Source organism: Mustela putorius, unplaced genomic scaffold (assembly GCF_011764305.1).
Source record: "Mustela putorius furo isolate JIRA1106 unplaced genomic scaffold, ASM1176430v1.1 tig00004007_pilon_pilon_pilon, whole genome shotgun sequence".
NCBI lineage: Eukaryota > Metazoa > Chordata > Mammalia > Carnivora > Mustelidae > Mustela > Mustela putorius.
Window position 1 is genome coordinate 14,092,575 of NW_025422145.1, and position 21,031 is coordinate 14,113,605.

The 21,031-nt window shown below is 45.7% G+C and overlaps 1 protein-coding gene across 7 annotated transcripts in view; it reads left to right on the plus strand.

Annotated features, from left to right (window-relative positions):
* Positions 1 to 568: 568 nt before the first annotated feature.
* The window catches only part of MEIOB (meiosis specific with OB-fold), a 29,407-nt gene continuing 8,944 nt past the window's right edge, over positions 569 to 21,031 (plus strand). The window contains exons 1-10 of one of the 7 annotated variants that reach the window (XM_004750750.3): positions 569 to 708; positions 3,300 to 3,376; positions 5,231 to 5,288; positions 7,206 to 7,337; positions 9,267 to 9,339; positions 11,990 to 12,185; positions 14,433 to 14,533; positions 15,379 to 15,431; positions 15,524 to 15,619; positions 20,884 to 20,985. In XM_004750750.3, coding sequence (XP_004750807.1) covers positions 3,308 to 3,376; positions 5,231 to 5,288; positions 7,206 to 7,337; positions 9,267 to 9,339; positions 11,990 to 12,185; positions 14,433 to 14,533; positions 15,379 to 15,431; positions 15,524 to 15,619; positions 20,884 to 20,985 — 880 coding nt within the window. In that variant the 5' untranslated portion in view covers positions 569 to 708; positions 3,300 to 3,307. The other 6 variants (XM_045072182.1, XM_045072184.1, XM_045072181.1 and 3 more) reach the window with 6 other exon arrangements.

Consider the following 21,031-nt stretch of genomic DNA (forward strand, 5'->3'; position numbering starts at 1 on the left):
CAGAGCTGCTGGATCATGACGCATCCGGCCCTGACAGTCCTCTAGTGACACAGGTTAATTTCTAAGTCCTTCGACTAAAAGGATTTCCCAGAGGCGGTAAGGAGACACAGGCAAGCCGGCGCAGGTCACTGTCCCCATCCGCTCCTGTAACCACGGAGCGTCCCCCCGCGGGCCAGCGGGCTCTGCGGCTCTCCCTCCTCGGGGAGCGGGGGGGGGCCTTGCTCCGGGAGCCGCGGGCAGTCACGGGGCCGCGCACCACGCCAGACCCTGCACACCTGGCACACCGGCCGCCCGGGACCGCGGAGGGTCTGGGCCTCATGCTCAGGCCGGCGGGGAAAGGAAGAGCCTGGGACCGCTGCCGCTCTGATGTTCCCGAGTTTCTCCTCTGAGGGGCGGGACCTCAGGGGCGGAGTCAGAGCGAGGGGCGGGGATAGGGGCGGAGGTAGAAGTTGGGTGGGCGGGGAGATATCTGGGGGGCGGGGTGAAGGGCGGGGAGAGAGGAGGGGCGGTGGGGTGGGGCGGGGAGAGGGCGGGAAGAGGGCGGGAAGAGGGCGGGGTTGGCGTGTGGAGCGGGGCAATAGGTAGAGCGAAGACAGGGAGAAGGCAGAGTCGGAGTCGGGGTGAGGGCGGAGAGGTGGGTGAGGCAGAGCAAAGGGTGGAGCGAGGACAGAGCCAAGGACGAAGGACTGGCGAGACTGGGGGCGCAAGGTGGGCCGTAGGGAAGAGTAGGGGGCTACGGCGGAGTCGGGGCACGGAGAAAGTCGAGGGTGGGGGCGGAGCCAGAGCGAAGGCGGGGCGAAGGGCGCTGGGGGCGGGATCGGGGTGTGAGGCGCGGTCAAAGTTGGGGCGGGAGAAGGGTGGGGCGAGGGGCGGGGCGGACTTGGGGGCGGGGTCTGCGCTAACGGTCGCGCGGCGGGCTGCGGAGAGGCTGTGGAGCGCGAGGCCGGGCGGGCGCGGGGAACGGCGGCTGAGGTGACTGCCCGGCCCGGGCGGCGCGTTCTCTGAGGCGCGGGCGCGCGAGGGGTCCTGTGGCGCTGGCGGTGCGGGTCGAGTTGGGAAGCCGGTCACGCGGCTGTTCTTTCCCTTGCTGCCGTGACGGGGCGCGGCGTCCCGAAGTGGGGTTCGCCCCGGGGCGCGGGGACGCCCGGCTCCGCGGGGGCGGGCCACGAGGGCCGTGGCCGGCGGGGCCGGTGTGAGGCAGGGACCGCCGCGGTCGAGCGCACGGAGGCGGCTCCCGGCAGAGCGGCGGACGCCGGGCGGTGCTCCCCGCGGGCAGAGCAGGGCTGGGCCGGGAGCCGAGGAGCGCGCCCTGGTGCGTAGCTGCGGGGGAGGGGCCCGCGAGGGGTGGGGGCGTCGGTGCCGGGAGCGCGCTCGGCCTTGGTCCGCTGCCGCCGCCGGCCCGGGGAGCATCCGCCGGTGTGGGCCGCGGGCGGGGCGCCGGGTTAGAGCCGGCAGCCGCGCGCGTCTCGTCCTCGCGCTCCCCGGCCCCAGCGCCGGGCTGTTGGGGACGGCACACCCCGCCACACGCCTGGTTCCTGCGATTGTTGGAGATGCTCCTTCGGGGGAGTGAGCCGCGTCTCTGTCCGGTGCTGTCTACACCCGGGGTGCTCGAGCTTGCCGCCCGGGACCGAGTCGCGCACTCCCAGCGCAGCCGCGGACGCCCCGGGGGTGCCCTTTAACGGTGCGAGGAGGACGCCCGGAGCGGGGTGAGGGGGCTCGGAGACCCAGAGCGCGGGCGCGGCGCCCCCTCAGAGCCCTCCCGCGGCGCCGCCATCGCGTGACGTCGTCCGGGCTGTGCGTGACGGAAACGGTCCGTGTGCGGGTTTGGAGGAGCCGGCAGTTCACGGCCTGGAACCCCGACAGGGGCCGTACCGAGGGCTGGCCGCCGTGTGATGCTTCCGTGTCGCCCCTGTGGTGTCGAGCGCCTTCCGTGCACGAGACAGCCCCGACGGGCGCCCGGGGACCCTCTGAGCCCGCCTCCGCGCTGCTCCGGACGCGGCTTCAGATCGCGGCCATCCCCGCGCGCGGCGTAACCCGAGACGAGCGTGGCTGTTGTTGCTGTTCTAGTTTGTTTGACGGAGCGAGCGGGCGCAGGCACGGGGAGCGGCGGGCGGGGCGAGAGCGGGGAGCGCGCTCCCGGCGGAGCAGGGGACTGATGGGGGCGCGTTCCGGGACCCTGGGATCCTGACCCGAGCGGGAGGCAGGAGCTTAACTGACCGAGCCACCCAGGCGCCCCTGTATTTCTTTTCTTGTTGTTGTTTGTTTGTTTTTGTTTTTTCTTATGATTTACCCATTTGAGAGACGGAGAAGGCACGTGCGCTCCAGCAGGGGCCGGGGTGGAGGAGGAGGGAACGAGAGCGCCCCAAGCCGACTCCCCACTGAGCACTCGTCGGAGCCACCCAGCCCCCCCCCCCCCCCGGTTTGCTGTATTTCTGGAAGTAGGCTTTGCGCTAATAAATATTTAAGTCCCGTTGAATCTTCTCCCACCTGAAACTCTAAATTTACGGGGTGCACAGGAACTGCTAGATTAGCGAGGTCCCTGGGGGGTGCCGTCGGTCGTGTCTGACTCAGGGGTTTTCACTCTGGTCGTGAACTCAGGGTCATGACAGGTGCTGCTGGGGCAGCCTACTTAAGACTCTTCTTTTCCCTCCATCCCTCTCCCCCAGACTAAATCAATCAATCTTAAAAAAACAAAACAAAAAAAAAACCCAACAACTCACATTCTGTGTTTTACTGAAACTAAAATGTCATTACACGTAAGATGCCTCTTGGAATCAGAAATACTGAAGTGTAAAAAACAAAAATTGCTAACTTACACATTTTTTGGAAAGTAAAAGTTAAAAATTGGAACCTAACTGTACCATTCAAAACTGTAAAAGGACATTTTGAACCATGTTTTCTACAGATTTGATCGGTACTTACCCATCACTGTTATAATAAAAACTTTTCCCTAAGGGTGAGTAACATATCTGATGCTTTCCTAGATAATTTTTAAAAAGATTTGTTTATTTATTTATTTATTTATTTATTGTGGGGCGGGGAGTGTGTGCGCGCACACGGTGGGCAGCAGAGGGAGAGGGAGAAAGAGTCGCAAGCAGACTCTGCCCCCAGGGAGGAACCCTACATGGGACTTAACCCCCACAACCCTGAGACCACCACCTGAGCCAAAACCAGTCCGACTCTGAACTGACTCCAGCACCCAGGAATCCCTCAGATGACTTTTTTTTAATCTTGGGATTTTTCATGCGTTACTTTAGTTATTTAATTTATTCATCAAACTTACATTTTCTAAAATGTAGATTAAAGAATGGCAAACTCCTTTGCATCAAAGACCTTCACCACACTTTCAGATCTGCATCCGAATATGGCTAATCTGGTAAATTTTAATAATATAGCAGTTTGGTGATTCTCTAGAGAAACTTTATGTGGAATATTATATTACATCAACATTATTGGTTCATGTGACACATGCTTGTAATTGATGAGTATATAGCTACTCATTCCATCAGTATGACTTGATATTAGATACCCCTAAGCTTCTTAGATTTTATGCCAGCTAACTGAAAATTACTTTCTCTTTTGTCTAGAGTAGGACCTTGTAGATATGACTAGCATTTGTTCAAAATGATCAAGAGTTTAATTGTATTACTTTCATTAAATATTTAACAACAGCTCAAACTTAGCATTGTGAAATTAAAACATTTTTGCTCAGCAATATCTATTCTCTAATCAAACTATACATAACTTATAGACTTAAATACTTGCCACTATGTTCCTTTATATAACATAAAGGTACACAAAAGATGTATTTCTGAAATATTATGTGAAAACCCATTTTTTACTGAAGAGTTGTAGGGGAATTCAATCATTTCAAACATGTCAAGACACTTATGAGTCAAATAAAATCTAGGTGGAATCATCTTATGAGGTGAAGAACTGCCCCAAGCAGTCTGTTGTTTACATTTGGCATTTATGAATCAGATTTCTTAATATGGGCTATATTTATATGTAACCTTGATATGCAATTAAAGTTTATTAATGTTAAAAATAGGGGGCCCAAGTCTTTCTGATAGAGGCCCAGAAAAAAAAAAGTAAGTTATTAATTTCCTCTTCAGCTAAAAGCTTTGCTGAATATTTCCATTAAATTTTTCCCACAAAATTTGGTGAGATTGACATGCATATGGAATTTAAGAAATAACAGCAATATGTCTAAATGTAGTAAGATTTAATTAATACCTCGGCTAAAGATGTGATAGTCTTAAGAGCTTGAACATATTTTTTAAAAAGATTATTTATTTATTTATTTATTTATTTGACAGACAGAGATCACAAGCAGGCAGAGAGGCAGGCAGAGAGAGAGGAGGAAGCAGGCTCCCTGCTGAGCAGAGAGCCCGATGCAGGGCTCGATCCCAGGACCCTGGGATCATGACCTGAGCCCAAGGCAGAGGCTTTAACCCCCTGAGCCACCCAGGCACCCCCGAACACACACACACACACACACACACACACACACACATATATATTTTTTAAAGATTTATTTATTTGACAGACAGAAATCACAAGTAGGCAGAGAGGCAGGCAGAGAGAGAGAAAAAGGGAAGCAGGCTCCCTGCTGAGCAGAGATCCTGATGTGGGGCTTGATCCCCTGAGCCGAAGGCAGAGGCTTAACCCACTGAGCTACCCAGGCGCCCCAAGATCTAGGACTTTATTTAAAAAAAAAAAAAAAAGATCTAGGACTTTAGAGTTTAGATTTGTTGGGAGCGATGTACAAGTTTTGTTACAATCCAATTCATATTACTGTTTAGCATGTTTGGATTAAGAAGCTAAGCAATTTTATGTGGATTGTTAGAAAATCCTATATTAAAGAAAGCTCTGAAGACCATGGCAAATTAAATTGTATATGCATGTGCTTTGAATGAATTCAGTAAGAACTGATAGCATAGGGTGGTTACTGTGTTCCCCCTAGTGATTGAAAATAAAGTAGAAACATGCTAAGTATTAAATGATTGTGTATGTAATAGCAGTTAATTGTCTTATTACTTTGTACTTTGCCTTGTAGAGTTGAACATTTATGAAGTTCTTTAGATGTTTGTCTGGAGTAAATATATTTAAATGGCTCCTAGTCAAAAATGTTTGTTAGAGGCAGTAAAATATAACAAGTCCATGAAATTAAATTTACCATCTACATCTGTGTTTAATATTTGTCTTCTATAACCTTCTTGTTTTTCAGAAAATAATTGGTATAGTTATTGGGAAAACAGATGTCAAAGGCTTTCCAGACAGAAAAAGCTGAGTTCTATTTAACTCTTTGCTTCATTTTTCATCAAGTGTGGCTTATGACTACAACAAAGTGTATTCAAGGGATTGAGTTTCTCATTCCTGTTTAACTCCTTAATTAAGAGCAGTGTTCATTGCTCTGTTGTATGGTAAAGTACTCAATTTAAGGCTATATGTGTGTGGACCTTAAAATAATTTTTAATGACGTATAAGGCTGTTTGACCCTAGTAAGGACTCCACTGTTTACGATCACTTTCAGCCCAAGAGATAAAAATACACAACTAAATCTAAGACAAAAGATGTCAAGGAACAGGGTTTTCAAGCAGGGATATGTCATGGTAGAGGAGCTTGGAAGGAGAGAAGTACAGCAGCGGTATCAACCAGACAACCAGTGAGAAATTCATCTTCCATATGTGGAAAATACAGTTAACTCTGGCTTTAGTGGCTCTTTGAGTTGCTTGAACTGTATAAAAGTTTTAGGATGATGGGAACAATCCAAGACTAAAATTAGATTTTTAAAATCAAGTTTAAAAACAAGTTTTCAAACTTCTGTAGTTGACGCACAATGATAAGATATAAAAGGCCAAAACTAACATTGTAGTACCAATAGCTTTTAAACCGTCAGCACTACTTATGAAAGGTTACAGTATAAGTGCTTGAGGGAGTCAGAGTTGTATCAGTCAGACAATGATTTTGGCAGAAGATGTGAATTTTGTTTGAATTGCCTGAGTAGTTGTGACTCTGTTTTTTGTCTCATGGTGTAGTGATAGTACCTTAATTTTAATTTCATGTAATATTCCATTATTACATTTGATGTAAACATTTGTTTATGCCTTTACTTTACTTCATCATGATTAATTAGATCATAATTACCATTTGAATAGTTTGAGAAAGTCTATATATCTTTTTTCTAAACTCCGAAAGGAATAACTTAAAATACACAAATTAGGAAATTGTCAGTATTTGAAATGTTTGCTGAAATCCCATCAATGAAATAGAACTTTCACCTCACAGATTGTGCAAATAGATACATGGTTCCTGTGGTATTAGAGTATTTTTTATGATTATATGTACAGAACACCTTTTCTCGAGAAGATATCCTTACTGACTTAAAAAAAAAACACATTATACACATGTTAGTACATTTTCGCAAAACATTCAAACAGTGCAGAAGGGCATAGATTAGAAAAATGAAATTCTCAATTCAACCCCCAGCTCTGTCCAGCCTAGTCCCCTCCCCAAAGGCAAATGCTAATTACAGCTTGGTAGGTATCTATAATTTATATATGTATGTTAGGTTGTGTACTTTTTTAATTAATGAAGAACAAACAGTAAGGACATTTTTATTTTGGAAAAAAAAATGTACCTGCTGACCCCTAGTGGCTCCATGTACTAGCACACATTTATTTGTTTTGAAATAATTTATTTTTTTAAAAAGATTTTATTTATTTATTTGACAGAGATCACAAGTAGGCAGAGCGGCAGGCAGGGGCAGGGGGAATCAGGCTCCCTGCTGAGAAGATAGCCCTGTGCAGGGCTCAATCCCAGAACCCTGAGTCCATGACCTGAGCCAAAGGCAGGAGCTTAACTCACTGAACCACCCAGGCGCCCTGTTTTGAAATAGTTTAGATTTGAAGCATGACTTAAATTGAAACTGTAACAGAGAGAAATGGAGATCTAAATTAAAATCTGTATGGTTCAAGCTGTCATTTCTCTCCAAATATGCAGATAACTGGGGAAAGGGAACAGAGGGATCAATAGTGAGGTGAGTTATCTACTCTGGCAGCTAGGAGATTGACTCAAGCATGACTTATCTTAGAATTTATATTGCAATAATATTTTTACCATGTGTTTGAGTATGTTTGTTATCATAATCATATTTGTTCAAATCTAAGATAAAATTTTTCATTTGCATTGGTTTCCCTTAGATATTGGATCAGAGAGATACACTTTCAGTTTCACCATTCGGGACTCACCAACGCATTTTGTCAATGTGACATCCTGGGGCAGCGAAGGTTACATCAGGTCACTTTCTGACAGCTTTAGGGTTGGAGAGTGCGGTAAGTCGGCATTGGTTCTTGAACTGTTTCTGTTACAGTATTATTCCTGTGACATATTTGTGGGAAATACACTGAGGGAGTCAAAGTAAGACATCATTCATAATTCCTAAGAAACAAGTCATGCATTAAGAGCATAACACGGGACGCCTGGGTGGCTCAGTTGGTTAAGCAGCTGCCTTCGGCTCAGGTCGTGATCCCAGCGTCCTGGGATCGAGTCCCACATCGGGCTCCTTGCTCAGCGGGGAGCCTGCTTCTCACTCTGCCTCTGCCTGCCATTCTGTCTGCCTGTGCTCGCTCTCTCCCCCTCTCTCTCTCTGATAAATAAATTAAAAAAATCTTTAAAAAAAAAAAAGAGCATAACACAAGCCTTTAGCATTTTATTACTTGAAACATATAAAAGTGATAGTCATGTATTTTTACTAGGTAGCTTTACAATCTTTGGTTTATTTCAGATTACAGTTTTCATCAATTCCTGTTGTTGCTGTCACCATTTATCTTTCAGTAACCATAGTAAGGCTGCTAAGTAGCTTTTGATAAAAGAAAAATTTGAACTTTTAATAGGAGTTTAAGAAGCTCTACTTTCAACATAGCAAATCTTTGGCAACCTTTACCCATCCCAGGGTCCTTCTGTACAGTGTCATATAAAAAAAACCAGGGCTTTGAAAATGCATAGAGGTGGGTTCAGATCTTACTTCCAATATTTGTTTACATCATAACTTTGAGAAAATTGCTTAACCTTGTTGGGCCTCAGTAGTGAATGAGTACTCTGTAGATGCTGTGGGTCTTAAAGGAAGTAGTATGTGTGGTATAAAGTGTAAGTTGTTGTCCCTCAGTGGATGGCAGCGCTCGCCTCCTACAAGTAATGGGAAAGCACGATACCAGCTCCCTTTCCTGGGAGAAAAAAGAAGGGAAAGAGTAATGCACAGAATTAAACTACTCTCCAAAACTGTACAACTAGGCAAGCTATTACTCATCTCCATCACTTAGCACTTACTCGTGTATTTATTACGTCATATTATGAAGTTGAAGGGTTATACATTATGTCTCTCTAACTGAATAATAAAGTACTTGAACATATGGATTGTGAAGGCAGAAAACTTTGTAAACTCCACAGGGCCCAGTACAATTAGAAACTTTCCTTGGAGGAATGCCAGTGCATTAGTTATATAGAGCTAAAGTTATATTTTGGTATTAAACTATAGGTTAATGGTTGTGAGGATGAATGAAGTAAGGGGTCTTTAAGCAGAAGGTTGACAATAATTATAAATTTAAATAGGACCGTGGTGTGTTGGTGTGAAAAGATTACAGATTTTTGATTCAGAACAACTGTAAGTCTAGCCCTACTGGTTTCTAGATATAAAACCTCCAGAAAGTTATTTAAGCTCTGTGAGCTTCAGTTTCTTCCATTCATAAAAAGGGGTTATCATGGAGTCGTTGTGTGAGGAATCAGCAAAACAGACACAAAAAGGTCCAACAAGACACTAAGAAAACAGAACCCCTAAAATGTTCAGTCATAAGCTGTTAAGTTGTGGAGCGGAAATCAGGATCTGAGTTGTGCTTGGCTCTTTAGCCCTGTGGCGATTGTTTCCAAAGGCAGCCATGAACTGGGTAAAGTCTATTTAAAGTCTATGTCCTATGGAAGGCCAGGTCGTAACCAGATTACAGTATGTTCAGTGTAACTAATCAATAAAACAATATTAGTGCAGGTCCTATGTAGGAGTTTAAACACAAAATGTAAGACATCTGGGATCATATTGATGGTTGTACCGCAGGATTCCTTCTCAATGACACAAGGAAAGGACTGCAAAGGGTATGCTACACTGACTCAGAAATTAGAAATAACATTGTAATGTTCGGTGTGATGTACACTTGTTTTTAGGTATCTAGTTACTTTTTTGTAATAGCGTCTTACTTTTCCTTCTGTTGCAGTGATAATCGAAAATCCCTTGATTCAAAGAAAGGAATTAGAAAGAGAAGAAAAATTCAGCCCTGCAACTCCCAGGTAAATAATCCAGCACAAAGCCCAGAGCCTTCGCGTTGGAGTGACTGCTGAGTGACTGCTGTTGTGTCTGTGTGTGACAGTAGCAGAGAGTTCACTGATGGTATATGTGTCAATTTGAAAATTAGGAGTTTTGTTATTCCTCAAACAATTTACGTTGATATAGGATTGCATGAAAACATGGCTGTTTTTAGTACTTTTATTCTCAATTTAGAGAAATTTGCCTCTAGTCACATTAAAGCAGAACAATGAGAAAGAAAGGTAAATCTTGGAAGTCCTATAGAGGTATCACGTCCAAGTAAAACTCTGCCTACACGCTTTCCTATCTTAGTTCAGGTTCACTGGAGACAGAGCCCAGAGGAAGATTTTTGTGCAAGTGGCCTGTTGAGGGAGCACTCTCTGGAGCAGCCTGTAAGGGTAATGTCAGGGGACAGCAGAGAGGCAGGTTCGGTAGGAGCTTGGCTCTGCCTGCCTGGCCCCAGAGGGAGCTCTGGAGCATGAGTGGCACCCTCTGAAAGGAAGGGACCGGGTGTTTGTGGCCTGGATTCACAAGTTACCCGTGGCACCCACTCCCCACCACCGGCATTTCTTCCTGAGGGCATCTCTCTAGAGCAAGGGGTTGCTGGTAAAGGGCTCTGAGTGGGCACAGCAGTCTCCACTACAGTGACACCTGCACCCATTTTGACCCCTTCCCATCTACTGTTCTGATGTCCTAGCAGACCCCATGTCTCATTTCTGTGCAGCCGCGCAGACTCCACTCTGCAAACACCAAGGGCTCATTCTGCACTATCAGCTTTTGCACACTCCCTCCCTCTGTGCTGAACAGTCTTCTCATCTGCTTTGAATGTTTGCTCCTTCTCCTCATTGATGTGTCACCTTAAATGTCACCTCCTCAGGCTTTCTCCATTTTCTCTGTGTAGTGACCCTTGCAGTTTGTCACGAGGATGTCGCCCTGTCCTATTATCGTCAAGACCTCCTCTCTGAGATTATTTGATCAGTTGTGTGTCTGCCTCTCACACATGTGAACTCCATGACATCAAAGGTCTTGTCCATCTCTTGCACTACTGTATCCCCTGCGCCTAGACTAGGTTCTAGCACATACTAGCTCATGGTAGATATTGATGAAATGAATGGATAAATGAGTGGAGGGAGAGAGGAAGGAAGGGAGCAGTGAGGAACATTCTTAGCAGAGGGAACAAACATGAAACCTCCTGGCCTTTTCCCGAAGAGTTAACAGTAGGTTGAATCATATGAAACTGTTGACATTTAACTGTTTTTGGTCTAAAACTGTCATTTTCATAATCTAGTAGTCTGATATGGCTGGGCTTTAAGGCAAGGGCAGTGGAAGGAGAAGCTTGAGAGAGAAGTGGAGACACTTCGCAGACAGCTTTGCCTGGCACACCAACTTCCTTCTTTGCCAGTGGCTAGCCCAGAAGGTCTTTGAGTTGGGGAATAGTATGTTCATATTTGTGGTTTAGGATAATCCCTTCAACAACCTGAGGGGGAAGGAAGCATAGGAGACAAGGCAGCAGTTTAGGTGAGAAGTGATGAGGGAAGCACTAACAAAATAGCAGGGTGGGGCACGGGAGGAGGGCCGGGATTCAAGGCTAGAAAGAGGCTCCCTGAGAGGACTTAGGAGTTGATTGGCTGGAGGGGGAAGAGCACCTTGATGGAGTTGAGTGTGTAAATACTGGGCGTCTGCCCCACAGAGAGCATCCCAGAAGGAAGTCGAGCACCGTCCTGTTGCAGGCAGGACAATCAGTGTCACGGAGACAGAAATGACGGGACACCCCCGCTCAGACATTTTGGAGGCCTTTTATACCCCTGTTTTTTGTTTTTTTGTTTTTTTTTTAAAGATTTTATTTATTTATTTGTCAGAGAGAGAGCGAGCGAGAGCGAGCACAGGCAGACAGAGTGGAAGGCAGAGTCAGAGGGAGAAGCAGACTCCCTGCGGAGCAAGAAGCCCGATGTGGGACTCGATCCCAGGACGCTGGGATCATGACCTGAGCCGAAGGCAGCTGCTTAACCAACTGAACCACCCAGGCGTCCCTTATACCCCTGTTTTACAGAGAGGAAAACTGAAGCTCAGAGTTTGGGGCTTGGTCAGAAACTAGTATGCTTAGAACTCGGGCACAAATTAGTCCTCAAAACATTTTCTTGATGAAAATACATTTTAAAGATTTTGTGTTTATTGGTCAGAGAGAGTGATTACATGCACAAGCAGGGGTAATGGCAGGCAGAGGGAGAAGCAGGGGAGCCCTACGTGGGGCTCAATCCTGGGACTCTGGGATCTTGACCTTAGCTGAAGGCCCACGCTTAACCTACTGAGCCTCCCAGGCCTCCCTTAATGAAATACATTTTTAAGTTAACATATAATATATTTAATAAAAATTAATATCCACTCTGGCTCTCTCCTCCACTGCAAGGGGGAAGAGTGGTGAGGAGGGGCATAAAATACATTTTAGACAAAGAAATATTTCACAACATTTTTCAGTGTTTCTCAGAGTAAAAAAGTATAAATTTTCTAAATACAAGAAATTACTGTTGGTTGTCTAAATTACAACCAAAAAGATAATTTAATGTGAATCTGGAAGTATTTTCCTATTAGAAGATCACTCGATATTAACTGTTTTTGTGTGTTTTTGCAAATTAGCAGCTGTAAGCTATTGCTCAGTGAGAATCACTCCACGGTAAAAGTTTGTTCCAGTTACCAAGTGGACACCAAGCTCCTTGCTCTGATATACTTACCTGTCAAGGAGTCTCATGATTTTTATTCACTGGGTGACATTGTTGCAAATGGATGCAGTCTGGATGGGAGGATTATTAACGTGCTTGCAGCAGTGCGGTCGGTAAGTTAAAGCCTCAAAAAGCCAACCTCTGTTTGGCGGGCACTTCTATCACTTCACTTCTGTTTGGAAAGTAATAACCAGGGGAATCACTTTTCTTGATCCATAGGAAGTTGAATTAAGGAAATGGTGGCACCTCTCACCACTGCCAGAGGAGCGGTTTATCTGGAAATGAGTAGCAAAATAAAATTGAATTTGAATGTTAAATGCATCGCACTCCTAAATGATCTATGAACTGTGAGAGCTTTGCATACTTTGGTGAGACAAAGACACAAATGGAAAGAGTAAATTCACGGACTTGAAGCTTTGCATGAAGTTTCTCAAGGGGACGTAGGTTGGAGGACTCTCGGAGTTCACTCAGTCTGTGCTCAGAGGTGTTCTGAGATGGAGGGTGGGCATACCCACTGTGTGGCTGGCGTGACCTTGTGCAGGCATTGTGGGGCCTTGGGGAACCTCTCAGGTTCACTGTCACCTCCCTTTTATGCAGTTGCCACAGTGAAACTCTGTTGGACAGGCTGGTCACTTGGCAGACATTCAGAGGTAGATCTCAAAAGTACAATTTCGCACACACGAAAAAGTACATGGAGAAAATTAAAGGGGCAGGATCAGTTCCTCAACTCCTAGGGAGTGAGGATTGTCAGAGACCACATACACACATACGGAACGTTGTAGGTAATCGCTCATTGCTTTTCTGTATTAAATGGTAGTGTTGATTCTTCCCGTTGACAGGCCTCTGACGGTGGAGGCCTCGATTGCTGTGTTGTCCACACTAGCCCCAGCCCAGCACAGTGCCTGCTACACAGTGACCATTCACTGTAACTCAGGCTGGAGGAGTAAACTCCCTACGTGGCAGTCTTGAAAACTAGGAGAAATCACTTTCTGGGCTATTTAGTTAGCTTTAGTCTTACATAAAGGCCTGATATTATCTCAATTTCCCTGCAATTCTATACAATGCCATTATATTACAGTGTGGTAAGAATTTTCTAAACCTCGGTATAAGCAAAAGCCTGGGACAGCATTTTCCGCTTCCCCCGCCATGAGTCTGGCACCTTCTTTTGTAGGAGGATGTTCCTTTTTCGTGTGTGTCTTTCTTCTACCATTTTATTTCCATCCCTCTTATATTTCCTTTTCTTCACATTTTTGTTTAGCCCTTTTTTTCTCTTCCTTCTCACCTCTCTCTTATCACTGTAGAATCCTTTTCATAGACTTCTCTTGTATGCCGTGATAAGTCGCACCTCGGTCACACGCTGGCTGTCCTTGCCTCTGACTTTCCTCCTAGGTCCTGCTCTTGTGCTGGCAGTGGCCAGTCTTCCTTCAGCTCCTTCTGCTGGAGCTCAGCTCTGTAGGAGATGTGGAGGCGACAGCATGGGGGGCAGCCTGCTGACCGTCTGTGCTTGCGCCAGCGTTACGTGGCTTGCAAAGGGACCTGCCCTTCCCTCTGAGAACTTGCTGGAGGGACAGAAGGGCCCCTGAGTTTACCTCCACTTCCACAATCCTCTTACCCCAGTGGGGTCAAGCTAGATGGTGTGTCAGCATGTCCCTCATTTGGTCTCCATCACCTCATCCCCGTGGAGGTAGTAAAGAAGGTGCTGCTCTCCTACCTGCGCCGGCAGGCTGAGGACGCGCAGGCCTGGGAAGACAGAGTTGTTTCGGTTGCGTGTACTCCACGCCAAGCTCTGTGCTGAGCCATGGGCGTCACAGATGTTGGATACATATTTTCCATCCTCAGACCACTTAGATGCCGCACTATCGTGGAGCACTGTTTTTGACATGTTGAAAACACTCCACAGTCTGAACTCAAAGCACATGTTTCTGTGTCTCCCTTTAGTCAAAATGTGTAAACTTACAACGTCAGCTAAATATACCTACGTTAGAGATAGAAGATGCTTTTAAAACCTTCACATATATATATATTTTAGTGTTTCTTGCTATTTTAATTCTTTTTTTAAAAGATTTTATTTATTTATTTGACAGACAGAGATCACAAGTAGGCAGAGAGGCAGGCAGAGAAAGAGGGAGAAGCAGGCTCCCTGCAGAGCAGAGAGCTTGATGTGGGGCTCGATCCCAGGACTCTGGGATCATGACCTGAGCTGAAGGCAGAGGCTTAATCCACTGAGCCACCCAGGCGCCCCTATTTTAATTCTTTTAATTTGCTGTTTAAAGGGTAAATATTTGAATGTTTCCACCAATAAACATTTTTGTACCTCTACAACTGTAGGTGGAGAATAATGACTTCTTTCCATTTCTAAGGTTGGAGAGCCAAAACACTTTACAACTTCAGACCGGAGGAAAGGCCAGAGGTGTGAGGTGAAGCTCTATGATGAGACAGAGTCTTCTTTTGCAATGATATGGTAACCTCCCACATCTGTTCCAGACCGTAAAATCCCTATTAGCACCAAGACAGAATATTTTTATTTTATGAGAAAGATGATGGATTTCATAGTAGGAGAGGAGTAACGATGGAGGAGAAGTAATTATTAAAAAGGAAACTGTGCTATTATATATTGAGTGCTACAGTCTGTGCTGTAAGATCACCTTAAAATGAGCTCTGTGGACAGCACGGGATTATTTGGACAGACTCCACTGTGACTGGTTCATTCCTGTCCTCTGCTTTATAGCAGTCAGTGATTCATTAGGTCCCATGGTAATAAACCAGCCGGATTCTGTGTGATTGCTTGGGTAGCGCCCTGGAATCAGGCCACAGGAAGGTGTTTTGTCCCCAGCTGTGCCCTCAAGCACCGCAGGGTAGAACATGGCGTTGCTCTGACTCTAGATACCCGGGCACTGAGTTTGAAATAGGCCTTCAACCCGTCAAGTGCCCTGAACAGCTAGCCAGTGCGGGCCTCTGTTAATGGTCAGACAGAGTGGCTGTACAAGCTTCAGATTTGTAGTCCCTCAGTTCTACCAGCCTGTGATGACTGAAGTAGTGAGGAAAGAAGGAGCTGAGGGGGCAGAAGTGGTCAAAGATGAGTAGTGTCCGGGGAAAGGACTTAACACGTGAACATGAAATGCCCTTTGTAATAGACAGTGAATCCTGCAAATCTCAGGGGATGCCAGTGTCCTTCACTGTCGCTTTGACAACCTGGTAGTTGTTAACTGCAGCCATTCAAACGTTCTGTTTTTGGTAAACAATGTGATCACTGCCGGGTTTTCTCTAATGTATTCATTTTTTTTACTTCCTTTTAAAAATATGCAGTTGGGATAATGAGTCTATCCTGGTTGCACAGAGCTGGGTGCCACGAGACACAGGTACGGTACCACAATGATTGCACTTGCTGTTTATCGTGTTTTATACCCCCTTTCACATAAAAGTTGTAAAATGGCTTTTTCCCCCCAAACAGTGATATTTGCCTCAGATGTAAGAATAAGTTTTGACAAATTTCGGAACTGCATGACGGCAACTGTAATCTCAAAAACCATTATTACGACTAATCCAGGTAACAGGCTATCTGCAATATTGTGTCCCTTTGGAAATGACTGTGTCACACATTTCAATGTTTGTGCAGTGTATTTAAGAATGAAAACAAGGGGGTCGCCTGGGTGGCTCAGTCAGTTGGGCATCTGACTCTGCCTAGAGTCATGGTCTCTGGGTTGTGGGATTGGCCCCAGTTGGGCCTGGAGTCTACTTAGGATTCTCCCCTCTCCTTCTCCCCCTCCCCGCTCACTTACACGTGCATGTCTACACACTCTTTCTCTAAAAAAAAAAAAAAAAAAAGAAAACAATTCTTTGATTTCATTTGAATTAAAAGTGAAAGTTGCTTTATATGCTTTACATTTATATTTCTTTAGAGTTTTTTTTTAGATTTTATTATTTGTCAGAGAGAGAGAGAGAGAGCACACAGGCAGGGGAATGGCAGGCAGAGGGAGAAGCGAGCTCCCTGCTGAGCAAGGAGCCTGATGTGGGACTTAATCCCAGGACCCTGGGATCATGACTGGAATTGAAGCAGACGGAAAACCAACTAAGCCCCCCAGGTGTTCCTTTACATTTATCTTTCTTAAGCTTACAGTGAGCTATATCTTTGATGTCCTTACTAATGAAAAGAAATGTAAAAAACGAAACTCATTTTTACTTTATTTTTTTAAAAGATATTTATTTATTTATTTGAGAGACAGAAAGAAAGAGCATGAGCAGGGGGAAAGGGCAGAGGCAGAGGGAGAAGCTGAGTCCTGCTGAATACGGAGCCCAACACAGGACTTGATCCCTGAAGCCTGGGATCATGACCTGACCTGAAGGCAGACTTTTAACCAACTGAGCCACCCAGGCACCCTCAGACTCATTTTTAAAGCAGCACTCTTGGTGATGATTCTGGAGAGATCAGTGTAATTGATTGGATCACCTAAATTATTGACTATTTAAGTTTTTTAAAAATTTATTTGTCGGAGAGAGAGAGCGCACAAGCAGGGGAGTGGCAGGCAGAGGCAGAGAGAAAAGCAGGCCACCCGCTGAGCAGGGAGCCTGATGCAGGACTCGATCCCAGGATCTTGGGATCATGACCAGAGCTGAAGGCAGTTGCCCAACCAACTGAGCCACCCAGGTGCCCCAGTTATCGACTATTTTAAAAATAAATTCACTTTTACTATATTCAGATAACTTAGTACTAGAGCTCCAAGAACATACACGTCACATGATTAGTTTATCACATAACAAAACACCCAGAAGGCCCACTGGAGTGGTTGTTGAAAGAAGTTACAGCTTGTGTCAGCATGCAGTCCGGGGAGCAAGGTCTTGGGAGATGTGAGAAGTTGGTGCCCTCGAGTATCCTTGTGGTCCTCTGTACTATGGATAGAGAGGTGAGTCCAGCACCCTGGAAGAGTGCAGAATTCCCAGAGATGAAATGGTTCCTCCCAACTCAGGAAGCTGGGACTGCCGTAGTGGGTCACTTCTGGCAGTAGCACCCTCTGCTGGCTGCTAACAAAGCACCAACAGTGACTAGTACGGTATTGTACTGTACTGTATTGTATAGATTTTATTTATTTGATAGAGAGCGAGCGGATGGCCACGAGCAGGGGAGAGGAGAAGAGGGAGAGGGAGAAGCAGACTTCCCACTGAGCAAGGAGCCTGATATAGGACTTGATCCCAGGACCCTGAGATTATGACCTGGGCCAAAGGCAGATGCTTAACTGACTGATCCAGCCAGGCGCCCCTACAGTGACTGAGAATTACAAAGCAATTCTGTCTTTGACCAACCATTATCAGAATTTTTTCAAGTAGCAGCGCTGTTAGATTCGACATAAAATGATAAGACTGTGCTGCATACGTGTGCTGGACTTTGTGCGTCCTCCCAAACACCGTGTCCCTAAAGGTGGCATTGTGGAAGGTGACTTGACATGGATGTGCTGTGTTCAGGGCATTGGCCTGGGGGTCAGTGGCAAAACAAAAATATCTCTGCGCACATGAAGCTCACATTCTAGCAGGAGAGACACAGATGATAAATGGTAAAGATAACACATCTGTGAATTATGATACTGAAGGAGAAAAAGAGGAACAGGGTCAGCAGAGTCCAGGGCGGGTTGCACTTTACAGAGGGTGGTCAGGTAGGCCTCCTTGGGAAGGTGACATTTGAGCAAAGACGTGTTGAGACAGTGGGGGGTTAACCACAGGAAAGAGCATGAGGCTGTTAGTACTGGAACAGCCAGTGCAAAGGCCGAGTGGTTGGCATGTGCCTGTGTGAGGGCAGAACAGCAAGGAGGCCAGTGTGGCTGGAGTATGTGGAGCACAGGCAGAAGGAGGAGTCAAGGTCAGAAGAGAAGACTGGGTATCAAGAAGGCCTTAAAGGCTAATGAAAGGATGTTGGCTTTTATTCTGTAGCAAAGGGTTTGGAACAGAGCAGTGACATTTTCTAAGCACTGAAAGGATCACTTTAGCTACTTTGTTATAAATTGATGATAACGCAACCACAATCTATTCTCAACATTTAGGAGAAGAATGCTACTCTTCAATTCCTTTTTTTTAAGGGTGTACAATGGTTTATTATTTTTAATAACTTATTAACAGTTTTGTAGTATTATATAGAGTACTGTCAATGATTTAAAAGTCCCCATCTTCTGAGTGTAAATTTGGCCTGGGATAATTTTTATTTATTTATTTATTTATTAAAAAGATTTATTTATTTATTTATGAGACAGAGAGATCACAAGTAGACAGAGAGGCAGGCAGAGAGAGAGAGAAGCAGGCTCCCTGCTGAGCAGAGAGCCCGACATGGGACTCGATCCCAGGACCCCGAGATCATGACCCGAGCCAAAGACAGCGGCTTAACCCACTAAGCCACCCCGGCACCCCGGCCTGGGATAATTTTTAAAAGCAAGTTAGATTCTAGGGGCACCTGGGTGGCTCAGTGCCTGCCTCTTTGCCTACTTGTGATATCTGTCTGTCAAATAAATAAATAAAATCTTTAAAAAAAAAAAAAAGAAAGTTAGATTCTAAAAGTCTGTTGTGGGGGTGCCTGGGTGGCTCAGTGAGTTGAGCCTCTGCCTTCGGCTCAGTTCATGATCTCAGGGTCCTGGGATTGAGCCCCACATCGGGCTCTCTGCTTGTTGGGGAGCCTGCTTCCCTCTCTCTCTCTGCTGCTTTGCCTACTTGTGATATCTGTCTGTCAAGTAAATATATTTAAAAACAATAAAAGTCTGTTGGAAGTAGGATGATTGTGTCAATAACTCAGGGCTAAGTTAATGAAACATATTCAGTGGATATTGTCTGTTTGGTTCTGGACACAGCCTGAAAGGGAAGTGTCAAAGTGTTTGGGCAATGCCAACAGCAGTAGAGTAAGTGCCTGCTTCTCAGAGTGACAAAGGAGAGTGCTTACAAGTGTGCGTGAATATTTATTTATTTATTTATCTGACAGAGATCATAAGTAGGCAGAGAGGCAGGCGGGGTGGGGGGGAAGCAGGCTCCCTGCTGAGCAGAGAGCCCACAATTGTGCGTGAATTTTTTAAAAAAGTTTTTATTTATTTATTTGTTAGAGAAAGAGGGTGGAGAGAAAGGAAAAGCAGGGGGAGCAGCAGGCAGAGGGAGAAGCAGGCTCCCCGCTGAGCAGGGAGCCTAATGTGGGACTCCATCCCAGGACCCCGGGATCATGGCCTGAGCCGAAGAAGAAAAAGAGGAACAGGGTCAGCAGAGTCCAGGGCGGGTTGCACTTTACAAAGAGTGTAAAGCTGAAGGCAGACGCCTAACTGACTGAGCCACCCAGGTGTCCCAGGGTGCGAGAATTTTAGCGTGCTTCTTTAAATCGGCCTTATCTGTCGCTTCTTTGTCTGCACCCAACAAGTACAAAGTAAAAACCTCTAATGGCTTAAGCTTTCATCCTGGCTTCCCTTATGGCTTCCTCTGCCCTGAGAGTGTCCATCAGGCAGGCCTGGATAGCCCTGTCGTCAGGAGGGACCTTTACAGCAGTGCTTGAGGGAAGCCTGGCACTTTGATTTCTGTGGCTTCACTGCAGTGCCGGCTCCTGCCTGGTGTGCAGGGCTCCCGCCAGTGTTTCAGAAGCATCCGGTTGTTCATTCACTCATTAGTTTACCAATATCTGTCGAATGCCTTTTATTTGCTAAGTACTGAGATAACATGTGTCCTTCCTGGCACAAGGCAAGCCGTGATGGGTAGATGGCCAGGGACAGTTGCTGGAACTACAGAGCTGAAGAGGCAGCCCCTGCTCACGAGGGGCTTCGGTCTCGTTATGTGAAAGAACAGTGTTTAGACTCGGGGTTAAATGCAAGTGAGGAGGAAGCGCCTGCCTCTGCCCCAGAGGTCAGGGACCCAAGGGGCCAGGGGTCCAAGCAGGAGCATGTTTGTAGAATGTTGGAGTACGAGGGAAGGCTGAAAGGCCACTAAGTGTTGGAGGCTGAGGGGGCTTGAGGTTGAAGGATGTCAGAGTCACGTGGGGGTCCTTTTTCCAAATCACAATCTTGCCTGTGGACACACCCTCTGACTGTTCCTGAGAATACCTGTGTCCTGAGGCAAGCAGCAAGGCTTTCAAATACATTTAAATTTTTTTCTTCCTGCTTAAAAAAGAAATACATATAAAATTCAGAAAATATGTAATAGCAAAAAGGGAAAACAATAAGCCCCTATAATCTCACCATCTTATAAGAGAATTGTTTCTCTTCCAGTTACTTTTGCATTCCTGTATTTATTTATGCCTTTTCAATTGAAAGGAAATTACACACAGCATTGTCTAAGCTGCTCTTTAACAATACCTGCTGTGTGTCTCTTGGTTTAGTAGACTACTGTGTCACATTGCTCATTGGCTGCATCATGTTCGATTTGACCGTGTTTTCATACATCTTCACTTTTACCATTAAAAATAATATTGGAGGGTGCCTAGGGTCTGACTCTTGATTTTGGCTCAGGTCTTAATCTCAGGATCATGAGGTCACGCCCTGCCTCTGGCTCCATGCTCAACGTGGAGTCTGCTTGAGATTCTCTAAATACATAAATACATAAATAAATAAATAAAATCTTGGGGTGTCTGGATGGCTCGGTCAGTTGAGCATCCAGCTCTCCGTTTCAGCTCAGGTCGTGATCAGGGTCCTTGTATGGAGCCCCATGTTGGGCTCTGCACTTAGTGGGGAGTCTGCTTGGGGCTCTCTTTCTCTCCCTCTGCCCCTCCCCTCTGCTTACATGTGTGCTCTCTCTCTCAAATAAAGAAATCTTTTAAAAAAATGTAATCAGTTGCTTTTCATTTATATTATGCATCTTATTTTTAAGATACCCCAGAAGCTAACATCCTGTTGAATTTTATAAGAGAAAATAAAGAAACAAATCCTCTGGATGCTGAAATGGACAGTTACTTGAGAGAATCCGTAAATTGTAAGTGACCTTTAAATTATTTTTTTGTCTCACATAGTAGAAGATA